This window comes from Pezoporus wallicus, unplaced genomic scaffold (genome assembly GCF_028554395.1).
Source record: "Pezoporus wallicus isolate ANWC-B61680 ecotype Strahan unplaced genomic scaffold, APGP_CSIRO_Pwel_v1 contig_7265, whole genome shotgun sequence".
Lineage (NCBI taxonomy): Eukaryota > Metazoa > Chordata > Aves > Psittaciformes > Psittacidae > Pezoporus > Pezoporus wallicus.
The window spans coordinates 1538522-1555940 of NW_026635568.1; the positions used below are offsets into that span (position 1 = coordinate 1538522).

The 17419-nt window shown below is 46.8% G+C and overlaps 2 protein-coding genes across 4 annotated transcripts in view; one reads left to right on the plus strand and one right to left on the minus strand.

The window, feature by feature from the left end:
• MRPS5 (mitochondrial ribosomal protein S5) overlaps positions 1–4228 on the plus strand; it is a 42573-nt gene extending 38345 nt beyond the window's left edge. For both annotated transcript variants that reach the window (XM_057396924.1, XM_057396925.1), the window contains 2 exons: positions 1858–1994; positions 3664–4228. In XM_057396924.1, coding sequence (XP_057252907.1) covers positions 1858–1994; positions 3664–3888 — 362 coding nt within the window. In that variant the 3' untranslated portion in view covers positions 3889–4228. The remainder of the gene's footprint in view (positions 1–1857; positions 1995–3663) is intronic.
• A 3933-nt stretch (positions 4229–8161) lies between these two features.
• On the minus strand, positions 8162–13864 carry MAL (mal, T cell differentiation protein). 2 transcript variants are annotated; one of them, XM_057396781.1, is made up of 4 exons: positions 13484–13864; positions 10237–10404; positions 9951–10079; positions 8162–9702 (listed from the first exon to the last, which is right to left on the minus strand). In XM_057396781.1, exons 1-4 carry the CDS (start codon positions 13568–13570, stop codon positions 9628–9630), a joined length of 459 nt encoding a protein of 152 aa, XP_057252764.1. In that variant the 5' UTR covers positions 13571–13864; the 3' UTR covers positions 8162–9627. The 2 variants fall into 2 exon arrangements, with proteins under 2 accessions (XP_057252764.1, XP_057252763.1); XM_057396780.1 differs by lacking the exon at positions 8162–9702 and having other exon boundaries at positions 9714–10079.
• Positions 13865–17419: the final 3555 nt, after the last annotated feature.

The following is a 17419-nucleotide window of genomic DNA, read 5'->3' on the forward strand; positions in this document are numbered from 1 at the left end:
ATTTGCTAATGTATTAGTTATGCATTGGAGCTAATATAACACTCTGTGGTGGAGATGGATGCAGATGATATGCAAACCTCTGTTGTGTTTGTGGATTTTGAACTATGTCTCTCCACTCACCTACAGATTTCAAGTTGTTATAGTTACAGGCTTGCAATGTGTAATTTGGCTCTTTTTTTATGATCTTACTACTTCGAACAATGAAGTTGAAAGCAAATAAGTGTCACAACAATTGTTTTCTCTTTAAGCTTGATTAAAGGAATTGTTTTTCCTAGAAATGTGTTTTGCTGTGTTTCCAGTAATTTTAGCTCCAAGGAGACTGTTACCTTCTTTATTTCCATTCCATCCTTCATGCTGTGCCACTGATGTAATAGCAGATTTAATTCATGCCAGTTGCTGGGCCAGGAGAAAGGAAGTGATGTCTCAGCACAGTACCTTGATAATCTGTGCCATTTTACTTTCTTGGCAGTGCGTAGTATCCTACTGGCTTTTGTAAACTGAAGGGGAAAAGCATGACTTTTTCTTGGCTGGTGGCTAGAGCCTGTTCTATTTTGCATAGACTGTGTAGCCTGGTGAATTGCTGTTGCTTAGTCAGAAGGCAAGGAACAGGTTCACATTTTGGAGAGATCAACTGCTAGGTGTGAATTTGGTCTGAGTCAGTGCCATGATGCCTTCCTGAATTTACAGGCAGCCTCATCCCACTTCCACTGCTCAAAGCTTTGCTTACCAAGAGCTGCATAAAATGAAAATGTGGTAGGTTTTATCTGGCTACTCAAGGGCCTGTGAGCAGCAAGAGACACCAGTGCCAGTGGGTACTCTGCCTCTTTCCCAGCAGCTGTGTGTTTAGATTGGACTTTTCTATTGGAACATTATTGCCCATGGACTTGGACTTCCCTTTTCCTTTCTTCTCCAGTTTTCTCTGCCTTCTTTGTGTCTGATAGAGGTCTTAAGCACAATCTCAGCCTTTAGGAAGGCACTGTAGTCATCTCATCCAGCAGCAGTCTCCCTGGGAATGAGAGACACTGACATTGCTTCTACTGCTGGGTCCTTCTGAAAGGATGCCCAAAGGACAGAAGTGCTTGAGCACACCAGCTGTTCTGAGCAGTAACTTCACCATAGGAGACCAGTTTAAATGCCTCCATCATGTGTATGAATCAGGACTTTCAGGTCAGATTTACCATGCTTAGGAGTTACTGAAGCTGTTATTCAGCAGCTGATCACCTGAAATTGCAAAGGAAGAGGTTTTGAAGCTGTGTAGGTATTGATTCTTAGAAGAGACAGTCTTGGTTGAAATTCAGTTACGTTTGGATCCCTTACCCTTCTAGTGGCTTTCTTTTAATACTCTTAGGTAAACTTGTCACCTTCCTTCTCTGGTAATATGTTATTTGTGTTCTTCTTATCAGTATCATTAGGAAGAACTAGTGTTATTTTTCTGCTGAGTGGGAAAAGGGAATTGCCTTTTGTTTGGTGAATTGGGTATGTTTTTGGAAGATTCTTCTCAAGCTGCCAATGGTACTTCTAAGGAATACTACCCAAACTTGCCATACTAAACAATTCTTCAGGTTGCATTATTTATGGTTTTGCTTTGAGTTAGATGGTGACATTCTCATTTGTTCTGTATTATGTTAAATAAGGTATATTTAGTACAAAAAAAACCATGATCTTTATGTTGACATTGCAGCAAAGCCTGGGAAGAATGGTGTTATCAGAATGGTTTTGCCATTTTTAAGATCTAATGTGTTCTAATGTGGTGGGAGACAAAAATAACTAAGAAGAGGTCTTAGTTCTCTCTTCTTCCTTAGCTAAGTTGAATGCTTACAAATAATCATATAATACTAATTTATGTTTTCCCCCCAGGGTATGGTCTTCATTGCCACCGAGCTATCATCACCATCTGCAAACTAATTGGCATTAAAGACATGTACGCCAAGGTTTCTGGATCCAAAAACTTGATTAACATTACCAGAGCGCTCTTTAAAGGCTTAACACAACAGGTAGAGTGCACTCTCAGTGATTCTATACATCAGGTCAGGGGACAGGACAGGATTGGTGCTGTAATAGTTCGTGGTCACACAGTTTATATTGTAGATTTAAAATTAAGTAATTTTCCAGGGAGCAAACAAAATCAGCATGTGAGTTGTCTCAGTTTGAAGTTGTCCACTCAGAAACAGTTGTATGTAATGCTACCTTTTCCACAACCAAGTGTCTCCAGGGAACATCTGAATTTCTGGGCTTTCGTTTGTAGTATTTTTGGTGACATTTGAAAAGTCATGGGCAGAGGAAGTTGTGGCCCAGCTTTGCTTGCAGCTGCTTGTTTGTCTGAAATATAAGTTTTCATTGCCTAAGGACTGAACATCACAGCTGCTTCTATCACTAGTATAATTAAGATCCCTAAAATAAGTCAGGGAGGTGGTATCATTTCCTCTAACTCAAAGTGCTCACAATGGAGATGTCTCTCTCTGAGCCAGCTGCCTGTAGTTGATGGAAAGATCCAACATGCAACATTTTATCATTCCTTTGAACACCAGCCTTAGGATGAGTCAGTCCTTTGGAAATTCCTGGTTATCTCGTTTGGATGTAGAGCCTTGGTAGCTGCCAGGATTTAGCTGCTTACACTCCCGATATAGCCCTGCAAAGCTATAGTTATCAAATCCGTCACCCTGTCCTAGCCAGCTCTTTCAGTTTAGCCTCAGGAGGGGAGGGGTTTTGATCCCCTTTGCCTAATGAGATAGTTGCAGGTTCTTATCAGTATCTGAGGTTAGTCTGACTTTAAGAAGTCTGGCATATAATATTTTCAGTGTGTTGTTTCTGAGAAGTCTTTCACAGAATTAATAGAAGAAGAAGGGCCTGCTGTACAGATTATTCTTCTCCAAGGGGGTGATCAGGCATTGGAAGAGGATTCCCAGGACAGTGATGGAATCACCATCCCTGGAAGTGTTCAGAAAATGTGTAGATGAGGCCCTTAGAGATGTGGTTTAGCGGTGGCCTTGGCAAACCTGGGGTAATGGTTGGACTTGAAAATTTTAAAGGTCTTTTCCAACCTGGTTGATTCTGTGCTTGCTTTGAGATAAGCACTTGATACGTCTTCTTGACTTCCCTGGATAGGAAAAGCTTCCTGTTCCCTGTAGACATTTATTGTGTAAACTGTTACTCTGAGCGTTAACTCTGAGTGTTATTCTGAATGTTAATTCTGAGTTGTAAACAACTTGTGTGTGAGGAAGAGGTTTAGTTGAAAATAATGTTAAATTCATATCATTAGCTAATATTACCTATTAGGGCAGTAATAAGCACTTTACTGTTGTCAAAGCAAAATTTATATCCATATAAAGACATAATAACGTTTCTGCACGTTACTAACGTGCCAGCGTGAATCCATATTAGCAGGATGTTCCTTTTCTGGCCGCATCCTTTCCAGAAGCATCCTCTAGGATGGCATTGTCATGCTAGTATATCTGCAGTGTAGCTCTCTGAATTCCTGCTGCTTATGCAATTAGCTCATCTGAAACCCGTGAGGATGAGCTTGACAAGTAATTTAATTTACACTGTTTAAACTGTTGTTAGTAAATTAACGTTTCTTACCCCATATACCATGGAGAGTTTGACCTGAAGTAAATTATCACTGTGTATCATTGCTTTGATTGTCTGTTCTCTCTCCTCTCCCAGGAGACTCACCAGCAGTTAGCGAACCAGAAGAGTCTCTGTGTAGTGGAGTTCCGGGAGGAGCAGGGCCCTCTGCCCATCGTTGTGGCACTGCCTGAGGGGACTGTCCGTGAGGATCCCGAGCCTGATGATGAGGTTCCAGACATAAAGCTGGAGTGGAGTGATGTGAAAGCAGCTCAGGGAATGAAGAAATCTCCGTGGGCAAATGTCAAACGGACAGTATGGTAAAAGCTTCAGTCCCTCTGTCTCTTCTGCAACAGGGAAAGCCCAGCCCAAATGGACAAGTTAGCTAGGCTTGCATTTCAGAGGAGGCCATCATAATCATGCCATTTAAATTGCTGCTCCCATTGCTACCATTCTTTTTGCTTTCCCACAATTCTTATGACCACTGTTTGACTAGGGACATTCAGATGGAAGCAGCCAGTGAACATGACTTTGCCTTCAAGCATGCATTTACTTGATTCCTGAAGATGTTGTGTAATCAACAGATTATATGTGTCTTTCACAAGCTTTGGGGAAACTACTGGAAAGATAAGCTTGTGAAAGCAATAAAGAATCCTCAGAATGAGCTCAGTGTGAATTTGTTGGTGCCTTTTTCTTTCGGAAAACGCCAGTGTCTGGGAGATGTGGTGCAAGTGGCAGTAGTGGGAGTTGTGTGTGCTCTCCATCTCACTCCCTAGGCTCACTCATGGTAGGGGAGCAGTGAAATCAGTAAGTAGTTCTGTGTCTTCTGGTGGGGAGGAAGAGGGACAAGGTTGTGGTGAGCAACAGCTGGATTTGTGCAAAAATTATTCATGCAAGTGGGGGGAGTTCCCCAAATGAAGCAGAGCCCGAATATCTGAGGACAGACACCCAACAGCCTGTGAGATATTGCAGTATTTTGACTGGCTTTGGAAGTCCAGTCCAGAGCCTGCAATCCAGACTCTCCTCTGCACATGTGCTGGGAGAAGACCTAACTTAATTTTCTGTCAATTTCTGTTCTCAGTGCTAGTGCAGGGTAAAACAATGTGTTGTTCTGATGGATCTTTTCTCCATCAGTCAAAGCACAGGAAAGTGTCTGACTGATTTATAGCTGGTGCCTCCAAGAGAATCCACACAAGCCTTGCAGGTCCTCCGTGCTATATAAATGAGAAGCTGCAAGGTAAGGAAGTGGTTGGGTAAATACCATTTGCTTTTACAGAACTTAAAGTAATTTAACGACCACAAATCTTCCGCTTTCCCCAAGGTCTGCACATCAGTGACACTTGCATCTGCTCCCATGAGAGTCTTCAGGTCTTCTCTGCCTTGCCTCTGCTCTCTGGAGGAGGTTTAGGGCTCTTCTCAGACCCACGGGACAGTAACTCATGTTTGAGCACTTCCAGGAATAAGACATTTCCGTCCCTCAAAGCAGATGGGTTTTGGGTTTTCAATGCTTGATTCTGTTAGCATAAAGGAGACAGGAGCAGGAGGGGGCTGTGGTTGCTGTACAAAGATGGGTAGGGAATGGACTGTAGTTGGGTCAGGAAAAGGGGACACAGACCGGGCCATCTGTAAATCTGATTCTGCCACAAACCCACATGGAGTTTTGATTCCTCCATAGAAGTCATCTTTTGTGGGTTTCCTGTCTTCACAGATTTGTTCATATTAATACAGATGCTTGTAGAGATGCTTTATCCAGCATACAGTTCGCTCATCACTCACAGATAAAGCTGACTGTAAAATGAGAAACATCAGAAACTCCTCCTACATTTTCCAAGGAGCTGGCCATGTGTTTTTATCAAGTTTCTTTGCTTTCAGACAAAGCATATTCTCCTGCCATTCAGGAGAAGATGGAAATGCTTCTAACTCACTGCCTCACTGGAGGCAAGGTATCCAATATACAAATATTTGGGGAACAGCTAACATTGTGGTTAAACTATTCAACTAAGCAAGAGTAACCAAGATTGCAATCTGGGCATGGTTAATGAATGATATGTCTGTAATCTTGTTTTTACCACAGGAGCTGAGGGTTTGCCTACTTTCAAGTGGGTAGTTTGTTTTAGCTAAAGTCTAATTGCCTGCTCGGTAGAGTAGATGCCTGCAGACCTCGTTTTGGTGAGGAAGCTGGAGGAGAAAAGCAGAGATGGAAGCTCCAGTTATGCTACCAGTTGAGATGTGGCTGTGAGGATGCAGTAGGCCACTGTTTTTACCCCCAGACAAGTACCTCCATGGGAGAAGGATCAAGCCTCAAGTGTTCATCATGCCAAACCTTTCCAGTGGGGTGACAGCAAATTCTCAGGCCGATGCTGTCCCCCCCAGGGCTCTATGTGAGGATGAGACCTGATGCACGGATGGTAGGTGGTTTGTAGTTCCTAGGAGATTATCTGAGCCCTGGGCAGCATCTTTTGCTTCAGAAGCAATGAGGTGTGCAATTTTCCAGGCATCACCCCAGCACTGCTAAGGCTACCACTAAACCACATCGCTGAGCCTCATCTACATGGTTTCTGAACACTTCCAGGGACAGTGATTCCATCACTGCCCTGGGCAGCCTGTTCTAATGCTTCATTGCCCTCTCTGTGAAGAAATTATTCCTAATATCAAATCTAAACCTCCCCTGGTGCAGCTTGAGGCTGTTGCCTCTTGTCCTGTCGCTTGTTACTTGGGAGAGGAAACTGACTCCACCTCACTACAACCTCCTTTCAGGCAGTTCTAGAGAGTGACAAGGTTCCCCCTGAGCCTTCTCTTCTCCAGACTAAACACCCAGCAGTTCCCCATCACCCTTGTGCTCCAGACCCTTCACCAGCTCCATTGGCCTTCTCTGGCCCCACTCCAGCACCTCAATGTCTCTGTTGTAGTGAGGGGCTCAGAACTGAACACAGGATTCAAGGTGCAGCCTCACCAGTGCCCAGTACAGGGGGATGATCATTGTCCTGGCCCTGCTGCCACACTATTGCCAATACAGGTCAGGATGCTTTTGGCCTTTTTGGGTGCCTGTGCACAAGCTGCTCACGTTCAGGTCCCTCAATCAGCACCCAAACATGGCTGTGTTAAAATGACAGGAAAGCTGGGTGTGATGGGGAATGGCAACCTCAGGGTGCTGCTTTCATTTTCTCCTTTTACCACCATGCAGGGACTATGCTTATTGCTGCAACCCAGCACCTGACAGGTGCGATCCAGCAGCTTGATGCAACAGAGCCACCCCTCACTGCACCACTATCCTGTGCTGGAGCCCAGCAACCCTGTGCAAATAGGGACACTCGTTCATCATCAAGCTGTTCAGCTGCATGGGATTGAAGTTGGGGCCACACTGGGAGGGTTTGAAAGTGGCAGCACTGCTTTGTAGCAGCTCGTTTGGATGTTCCTATCCCTGTGGTGGCCCTTCTCTCTGTCCAGCCCTCCTCAGGCAAAGACTTGGTGCAGTTTACTGTGCAGCTTCAAGGCTTCCTTCTCAATGCCGTGTCCATAACATTGCCTGAGCCAGCTCCCAGCTACCCTGGGCTGATGAGCCAGCAGCACCTCCAGTGCTGGTTTACTGGAAGGTTACTTTGGTGGGGCCAGAAGGAAAGGGACAAGCAGGTGAACTAGTGCAGTCTGGTGTAAACCAGTGTGTGGCAGGGAAGGCATAAGCAAAGGAAGAAGCCAGGCAGAAAGAACTGGGGAGAAGAGATGGGAGCCCTGCCAAGACACAGGCTGCAAATGCGATGCCAGCAAGGCATGGGGACATGGATGTGAGGGGACAGAGAGCACTGCTTGGTGTAGAGGTGCTGGCCACACCTGGGTGCAGGAGGTGGACAGTCTGCACCCCAGGGTCCAGGGTATGACTGCAAATGTCTGCCTTTGTAAACAGACCCAAGCAGAAATGTGTCTTTGTGTGTTAATGATAAATTCAGGGGCGTTAATAGAAGCAGGGAAAGTCTGGGCTCACACACACCCACACTCGCCCACGATGACAAGATGTTTAAACCAGTTTCAACAGGATGCTGCTGAACTTCAGAACAAGTGCCATTGTTCCAAGTGGCTGTGAGTTCCCTCCCTGCTCTGAAAAGGGGTTTCTTTTCCTATCTATCGCTGTTGCAATCAACTTTCTGTTGTCACACTAACAGGAGCAGAACAGGTCAGGCTGGTTTGCAGCAAGAAAAATACAAGGAAAAAAAAGAATTTAAATGTTTCCCTCCCATTGCAATTAAAAAGCTTCAACCCCAGCCCATGGTCACAGCTCAAAATTGCTCCCTGGACCTAAAGCAACAGAGGTCCCTTCAAGTCAACTTTCATTTCCCTTCTGTTCTCATCCTTGTTACTACCCAGGACCTTCAGACTAAAAACAGAAGCATTTTTTGCCCCACAGGCTGGAAGTGCTAATTTGGTACCACTGTTTATTAGGCACCTCTAACATGTGGAAACACCCTTCTTGGGTCTAAACCCATTTAAGTTAACACACTGTCATGGTTTAAGCCTAGCTGGTAGCTAAGCACCACACAGCCACCATGCTCCCCCTCATGGGATGGGGGAGAGAATCAGAAGAGTAAAAGAGAAAACTCGTGGGTTGAGATAAAGACAGTTTAATAGGTAAAGCAAAAGCCATACACACAACCAAGGCAACATAAGGAATTCATTCACCGCTTCCCATCTCCAGGACAGCAGGACTCCATCACATGTAATGGTTACTTGGGAAGACAAACACCATCACTCCAAATGTTCCCCCATTCCATCTTCCCCCAGCTTTATATGCTGAGCATGACCACATATGGTCTGGAAAATCCCTTAGGTCAGTTGGGGTCATCTGTCCTGCCTGTGTCCACTCCCAGCTTCTTCTGCACCTCCAGCCTCCTCACTGGTGCATGGTATGAGGAGCAGAACAACTCTTGAATCTGTGCAAGCACTGCTCAGCAATAACAAAAACATCCCTGTGTTATCAACAGTTTCCAGCACAAATCCAAGACACAGCCCTGTACCAGCTACTGTGAAGAAAATTAACTCTACCCCAGCCAAACCCAGCACTTGCTCAAGTTAACTCTGGAGTCATTTAAGCATTCAGGTGAACATTGTCCCTGAGCTGGTTTAGCCCCTGGCCCCGTAGGCTTCCCTTGCCAGAAGAGCCCTCTCACTCGTGCTGAAGTCTGTGCCTCCTCCCTTGGCATTGCCCTGTTACAGTGCAGTGCTTCTGAGGCTGTACAGGGCTGTGTACCTGTGTGCAACAAAGGGAGAACAGCAGAAGACTCTTGCCTATCTGCAAAACCTCAGCCAAACTCATCTTCATTACAGCAACACAGCACTGGTGTATGTGAGAGCAGCCATGCACCAAAACCAAGTTGATTGCCTCTGCTTATTCAAGATGTTATTCTAATAATCCATACAATTCTCCTGCAGTCTACTGAGCACCTTCTAAGCTGTAAGGGAATGAAAGACAGCGGTAATTCCTGGCATTATGGTTGTGCCTCATAATTCAGCAATACGCTTCCAGGGGTTGCAATAACTTGTATTGCCCTGAGGCAAGTTAAATTTTGCCCCCATTTCTCATCACAGAGATGGCACTTCCAGAAACTCTAGGAAAATGTTCTTTTGGCACAGCAGGTTTAGGGAGGGAAACAGGCTTACATGGACAGGCGGCAATTATATATAAGGTGTCATACTCATGCTCCTTAGTGCTGGTTGTGCAGGCTTCCCCTGAAATTGCAATCCTGGAGGCATAAAGGTATAGTTCAGGGAGATTTTAGCACTTTGAACCCAACTATATTATTCTTTTTAAAACTGGATGTTTTCTATTTGGTCCCCAGTTACCAGCATCAAACTGTACCAACCAAGAAGAGGGTTAAGTGAAACAGATTGTGCAGGATATGGCTTACTCTGGTAGGCTCTTTGTCTTCATTGCCATGGTCCCACATTAAAAGCTTCTTGTTTTATAGTATTTACATTAAAAAAAAAAACCCAAACCCAGCCTGGAAACTGCAGTCATTGAACAACTTCCATGTTCATGGGGTGACCACAAGACACACTTGCAAGGGGAGGCTCTTAGGATGATTTCCATCGCAGGAGCGAGAACACCTTATGGATCACGTACACCAGGGTAGCTAAGAATGCAAATACCTATAATGGAAAAACACATCAGCCAGTTAACTTTTTATTACATGGTATAAGTTCCTGCTCTAAGCAAACACCTCATGATGCATGATATTTCTATTGACTCTCACATGTCTGGAGGCATTCATACATAGTAGTACTGGGACTAGTTTCTCTGCCCCATCCCTGGATGATTGGTGCAAGTAAAGATTTGCCCTTGAGGCTGCTCCACAGCCACCTCCTTGCCTTCCTTCCCCTGCTTGACAAGCACTCACCACTGCAGCAATGTTCTCCCGGTATCTGTTCGCTGGTATCACAGGGAAACCAAAGATGTAGGTGGAGTAGGCCTCCAACACAGCAGCACTGAGGTAGAACAGAGCTGCTGTTGACTGGCAGATGGCATCCTAGGAAACAGGGATCCCACAGTCATTTCCAAAAAGGAAGCATACTGAGAAGGGGGTAAAAAGGAACCCCAGCCTGTGCAGTAGCAGGAAAGGAGATAGTTGTCCACCAGTGATAGCAGGGAGAAGAGAGGCCCTGAGATTTGTCACGTCCACTTACCAAGGTGACCCAGAAGCTGCTGCCCCCATGCACGCTGCAGATGTAGAGGCACAGGAGGATGGTGGACATGACGAAGCAGAACACAGAGACAAACATCACCCAGCCTTGCACCATGGGGAGCGGGACCTTTGAGGATGCCACCAGGATCCAGACAAGCCCCCCAAAGATCTGAAAATGAAAGGAGGAGAGAGTGTGAGCATGGGATAAACTGGCTTATCCAGGGCAGAGCCAAAAGCCATGCATACCTCTAGCACTAGCACTGCACACGGCAATATCCCAGGGATGCTCTTATGCAATTGAGTTCAGTTGCAATTGCCTTCATTTGAAACTGGGAATTTAGCTTGGAGCATCTGTCTCCAATGGTGACCCAAAAGAAGCCTCTCTGTAACCCTGCCTCTTGGTGTCACTGCCCACATCAGTGGGCTCAGGACGCTGGTTTCAATGAACAGGCTTGTTTCAGAAAGGCACATTTGGTTCACACGCAGTGTGGCAGATCCCTGAAAGGAGTGGTGTCAAACTCAGCCCACCTGCACAAACAGCATGGCTTTAGCGAAGACCACATGCAAACGTTACCCTGAAAGGACAGAGAACAGGTTGAAAGGAGGTAATACGGCCAGTTTTACTCTCTAGGGGTTTTTATAGCTGCTTTCATAGCACGATGTCCCATGCTAAGAATGTGTGAGCTGCAAGTGGTGCCTTTGACCAGAATATGCTCAGCAGCTTTTATCTGCTATAAATCACTCCAGTTATTCCCAGAACCTGTGCAAAGTTTTGTCTTTGCAGTATTTAGGATGAGGAGCTCCTCAGTTGAACCCACACGGCAGAGAAAGGAGACCTATCCCTCATCACTGACTGGTCTTGCATTTGCAGGCAAATCTCCAGAGGTAAGAGAGCTTCACTGACTGTAAAATCATTCTGACCACCGAGTCCCAGGCCAGCTTTCTCCAGCATCCAAGTGCCTACTCATACAAATCACACAACAATCCAACAAATGCATTGGAGGCATTCTGCAAGTGGGAAAAAAGTTTCAAATCTATGATACCCAAAAAATGCCACATCATTTGTGGCAGCCCACACTTGTAGGAAAGCTCATTGCTTCCATTACACAAACCAATACACTAAATCAAAGATGTGGTTGAGACCTTGCAGATATCTGAGTGAAAACAGGTCTTCCAAAGTGCTGCTGTTTCAATGTCTCTTGTAACAACCGAAGACTGACGCTTGAAGAGTAATGTAGTCCCTGGAATAACTCATGTGGGACACCATGAGAGCATTGCAGCTAAAGGTCCTGGAGAAAGCCTTACAGTTGCTCCCTTAAAATCCAACACAATTGGGGTGAGATGCAAGGCTGAGGGAGAAGCATCACTTCTCATTTCTTACCACTCGCCATCTCCCCTTTCTGCAGGATGTGATATCTCACTCAGGCAAGTATGTTTGACATTTTCATTAGTGACTTTGATTTCATGGTGCTGTTCAGCAGACTCATAAAATTGAGGGAAGGGTCAAGAGGCTTTCAGTAACAACCCATAGCAAGTTGGGGACCCATAGCAAGTCACCTTCTACAAAGCAAACATATCTGTTTTCAGCCTCTTTCAGCTTTTCCACGTAGGCCTGGCTATCCATATATGCAAAAAGCTCTTCAAATAAAATACATTACAAGAATTAAACCCAGACTCAGAGAATAAAAAGGGTAGTTTTAATCAGCACATCCATATGTGGCTATCGCCTGAGCTGCAGGCAGGACCTTCTGGCATTGTCAAGACTATCTTAGTATTTTAAATCCCAATTTTCGTTTTTATTCTGCAGTTACCCTATTAACCCACTGCAGTCAGCCTCAGATTCCTCTAGAGACTGGGAAACTCTTTATCCTTCCAAATGCTATGATTCAAGGCAGCCGCCACCTTTGTACACAGCAGAGATAATACAGCTGCACAACCTAGAGTCATACACTTCTGGAGATGGGGAAATCTGGTTATGCAGCATTCTTCTTTCCTGGGTGGTTCCTGAGCCTTCAGGATGCACATTTCCAGACCTTATCCAAACCAAGGGATAGGGTGCTTTTATTTTTTTGGTTTCATTAAGCAAGCTGCTTTGCCAAATCCCTTGGAGACAGGAATTTCAAACAGCTCGAGGCACAGCCAGTACCTTGGTTAATAGCATGATGAGCACCAGGACTAACACAGCCCAGTGGCAGGGATGGCTGGCTATAGTCTGCCCATCCAGAACCTCAGCAGGGACTTTTCACCCTTTTTCATGCAGCTGCAGAAAACCAGGAGCTTATTCTTATGTGCTGGGCACAGAGGGCAAGTCCCCAGAGCATATTTAGGGCAACTGAAGGAAAGCCTTTCCCTACACACCAATACCACCTGCTTTAAGCTAATTCCTCTTTGCTTGACTGCTGTCACTAGCAGAATGAAGTAAACATTGTCAATAAGCTCCTGGTTTTCTGGTCCCAGATCACAAAGTTAAAGTTTTTGGCATGAAATAATCCAAATGCCATCCTACAACACAGCCAAAATCCTCAGTGCTGGATGAAAGTAGTCAGGCTTTAGAAAAAGCCTCTCAAACTATTGTAAGAGAGGAGGTTTCATGGCTGGGGGCAGAGAACACACGTTAAAGATTATAGTTAAATTTCAGATCTCTGCTCACAGCAGCTGCTTTTAATCACCTGTGCCAATTCCGGTAAGATGATGATCTTCACCTCCTCAATAACATTACAAACTAGGAAGAAGTTCTAAGGTGTTTGTTCACCCTTTGCTCACCCGCTGTTGCACACATACCCAGATCTAGAGCTCTGCACCTCCAGCTCAGGAATGCTGCAGCAGTGCAGCTTCAGCAGCCTGGGCTCTTTGCTGCTGCAAACAATTAACCTCAGAAAACTTTTAGCCCCTGCTTTAAGCAACCAGTTTATCCTCCGCCTGTATCAGGTATTAAACTCATCTTGCAGTTAATGAATTGCCTCAATTTGCAACCTAATTTAAAGCCACCAGTAACTCCTTGAACTTTGTTAGGCAGGCAGTTACAAAAGGTTTCAAGGACACACCAACATGCCCCTGCAAACTAAAGGGAGGTTCAAAGTCCCAGCTTAGGGCTTGTGCTTCTCTTTGAGGTGGCTGACCCAGAGCCTTGTGGCTCCTGAGCCACACACTTAGTGCCAAGTCTGAACCCCTCAGATGCCTGCAGCATGAAGCGTGCAGGATGCCCACAGGCAGCATCTGCCCTCCCCCAGGGAAAAGCCAGCACTCACAATTTCAGGAATGAAGAGGACATCTGGGAAAGTCGTCAGGACAGACAGGCCGCTGGGCAAAGAGGTGGTGGAGCCTGGCGAGGACATGGCCAGCGTCTCCCACGGTGACTATCAGCTGCTCTGGCTCCAGCTGCTGGAGGTAAATGCTGAATGCAGCCTCCTTCCTTCCTTCCTTCCTCCCTTTTCTCCCTCCCTCTGTCTCTCTTCCTCCTTTCCTTCCTCCTTCCTGCTGACAGCTGAAGAAGCTGTGAGTGGCACAGGTGTGGCCAAATGCTTTGAGCAAGGCTTACTTGCCTGAGAGGAGCCACATAGGAGGTTTTCAGATGTGCTCAGCCCTGAGGCATTCTGAGCAGAGCTGTCACAGGTTGAGCACGCAGGGCAAGTCCCCGCGGGCTGGTGAGGGCCATAGGGAGGACCTGTACCCATCCAGCCGGGCAGCCTCTCATCCCCTCTATTTGCACAGGAAGTCAGCTTGGCCCCCACCCACATCAGCTGGCCACAGCAGCACCCACAAAGGACAACTGGCAGCCAGGGCAAGGCACGGCATGCCAGCTATGGGCAAACAACGGGGCTGAGAAACGTCTCACGGATGAAGATGTACCTGAAGACAAGGGCACTCAAATTGCAGGGTGAATCGATTCCATCATCTCGGAAGGAGATTGCATATGCCAAGGTAACAAACATTACCTAAAAGAATGAGATTTCCCAACATTTTGCTTCCTTTCTGTTGCTGAGGGTTTTTCTTCAGCCTGGAGTCCACAGGAGTGACTCATTCTCCTCTCCATAATATGTAGTGTTTGCTTCTTTCTACCACGTCACTTGGATGCCCACCAAAACCACACGCTCTTTTGGCTAAGGCCGAAGTCATGAAACACCAGCAATAGAAAAGGAGCAATGTGACAACGCACATGCCTGTGGACCAGCGACCTAGGGAAGAAGTGCCACTGAGCCAGGCCCATGTGTGGTGCTTGCCCTTCTGCAGCTGCTCCCATGCACAAGGCTTTGGTGCAGGGTCTGGAGCTGGGGGCTGTTTCTTGCAGCCTTAGCAATTGCCTGCCACCAAAGTGTTAAAAGGGCTGCTGTCCCTTTGACTGAATCCTAATTCCCTCTGGGTTTGTTTACAGTGATCCGTCAGGGGATAGGTAAAAATGAGGCTGGGTTTATGGTTGCATTGTGGACAAGGATGAGAAAGAAGGAGCCAAGTGTGTTAACACTTAGCTGCTCTCAGCTTCCCGCGCTTTAAAGAAAGACCAACACGGCATCCTTTGAAGGTGTAGGAGGACTTCGCCAAAGACCTGTGCCATTGTGCTATTTGACATTAACATGCCTGTGGTATAACTCACTGACCCTTGGTCAAGTGTTCAAGGCAGGACTGAACAGTGCTTTGAGCAAGTGGGTCTAGTGGAAGGTGACCCTGCCTGTGGCACTGTTGGGCGTATTCTTCTTGGAAGCATGATGCTTTTGGGCTTCAAGGTCCAGGAGACACAGAGACCTTTCTAACCCAAGGACTCTTCAGAATCAGAAAAAATGTGCAAATGCTTTTCATGAGCAGGTTAAGTGAGGGGGCCGGGCCCCATTTGAGGGACCTTCCCACCCTATTTTGTACAACAAGCACAACAAGGCGACCAGAACAGTCATCCTCAGAAACAGACAGCGTGTCACTGGGGAAATAACAGGCAGGACTCTGGCAGCAGTTTTCCAGCAGCCATCAGTAAGTTGCAAGAGACCAACTTCTGTTCCCCTGCCAACGGGAACTTCAGGTGTGGAGGCTTTCTGGAGCCCTCTTTCAGGTACCTGCCCCTCACAAGGTGTTATGCTGTCAGAGAAGGAAAGTGATTTGTTGCTCCCTTCACGCTCTTCCCTCTTTGTTGTCATTTTTTGTTGTGCTTGCCTGAATACACCTGAACTACTGCCTCATTTCTTCCTCTGGGTATTTTTTTCTGGGAAGGGATGGGAATTTAGCTCACAACTGAAAAGAACATCATTTCATTTCTAAATTACATGAATGAGTTTTCAATTCCATTTAATTTTGCTTTGCTCCTCCTCCCTTTTATTATCAATTCATCACCGCCCCGCAGTAACAAATCAAGTTGCTCTGGGGACACGGTTGAACCGTGTGGGGCTGGTGCACGTCCCGGAGGACAGACACAATTCCCTTTTCAGAAGCCAGCCCGACTGCGTTCAGCACGAGCGTTTGTTTTCATGGCTGCTGCAGCTTGTGCTCTGCCTGTTCTCATCTGTGTCTAGCCACAGCCAGTTATCAGACTCGCCTCCCTCTCCATAAGCAGTGGCCAGGCAAGACACACATGCCTGAAACCAGAGGCGTTCCTACGTCCGATGACCTCACAGTGGGTGCCCTGCCACTGCTGTCCTGATAAAGCAGCACCAGCAGCTGGGAGGACAGAGAGGTGGCTGTTTCCCTCCTGGGATGCTCATGCCCTAAAGCCACCATGGAGCCAGACCTGCCTCACCCTCACAGAAGGCTGGAAGCGTTACCCACCCACAACCAGCTCCTGCAGGAACAATAGCCTTGATTATAACAAGGTTCAACACCACTTATGGTTGTGCCCTCCAAAGATGAGGGGCCCTGAGGAGTGCACATCAGCATTTGGGTCTTTTTGGCTCTTTGGTAGTTTTGGAACTCTCCACCTGGTGGCATTTTGGGAGCTCTCATCCCAAGGCTTTTGGGGAGCGCTTCACCATTTGGCTTTTGGGAGACCTTTTGGGGAGTTTTGGGTGCTCCCTACCTTGTGGCTCTTGGGCAGCTCTCCCCGCTGGGCTTTTTTAGGAGATCTCCACCCTGAGGAGCCATTTTCGGGTCTGGGAGTCCTTCAAGGTCTGATCCCTTTATGGAATTTATCATGACGGCCAAGTTTGGAATATTTCACCAGGTGACCCTGGAGGAGAGCTTCACCTCGCCAACCTGCAGGACTCCTTCACGGCGCATCCCACCACCAGCTGGCCTTTTCTGGGAGCCATTGTGGCTTTGGGGATCAGTTCTGGGGCTTGGGAAACTTCTAAGCTTGGGGTTTTTCATTGGAATTGGGATTTTTGGCAGCTCTGCACCCTGTGCATTTTGGCAGCTCTGCCCCTCAGAGATTTCACAAAGCTCTGCCTCCGGGGCTTTGATGGAGCTCTCCCTCAAAGGATGTCTGGGGGCTCTCCATCCCAGGAATCTGGAGAGAGCCCATTTGAGATTTAGGAAGACCTGGAAGATTTGGGTTTTTTCATGGAACTTACCGTACCTGGCATTTTTGAAGTGCTGTATGACGTGGCCTCAAGGAGTTCATCAGCGTTTGGGCTTTGGGAGCTATCCACTCTTTGGGTTTTTTGGCAACTCTCGACCCAACAGAGTTTCAAAAGCTCTCTAGCCTAGGGATTTCTGGAGGGCTTCAGCATGTTGGGGTTTTGGGAGCACTGTAAGCTTTGGGTTTTTTTCACTGGAATTCTACATTTCCCGGCAACCTTGGAGTGCTTCAGCACGCAGACCTGGAGGAGAGCATCACTGCAGGGACGCTCCACGCCATGCCTCTGAGGCAGCGCATCAGCTTCTGGGTTTTCTGCGTAGCCAATTTGGTGTTCTGGAGTCCTTCCAAGTTTGTTTTCTGTTGTGGAATTCCATCACAAATGGAAGTTCTAGAATGCGCGGAGGAGTGCATCAGCTCAGCAAGCTGCGGGACTGTTTCACTGCACAGCTGCGAGGAGTGCAGTGCCTTTGGGGTTCTGGGAGCTTTCCAACCTTTGTAGCTCCCCACATGGCAGCATTTTGGCAGCTCACATCCCTGGGGCCTCTTTTTGGTTTTTGAGAGCCTTTTGAGGTTTGGTCTTTTTCCTGGAATTCTGCAAATCCAAGCTGGTTTGGACTCTTTTACCTGACGACGCTGGATTGGGCACATGGGCCTCAAGGATTTCATCAGCACTTGGGTTTCTCAGAGC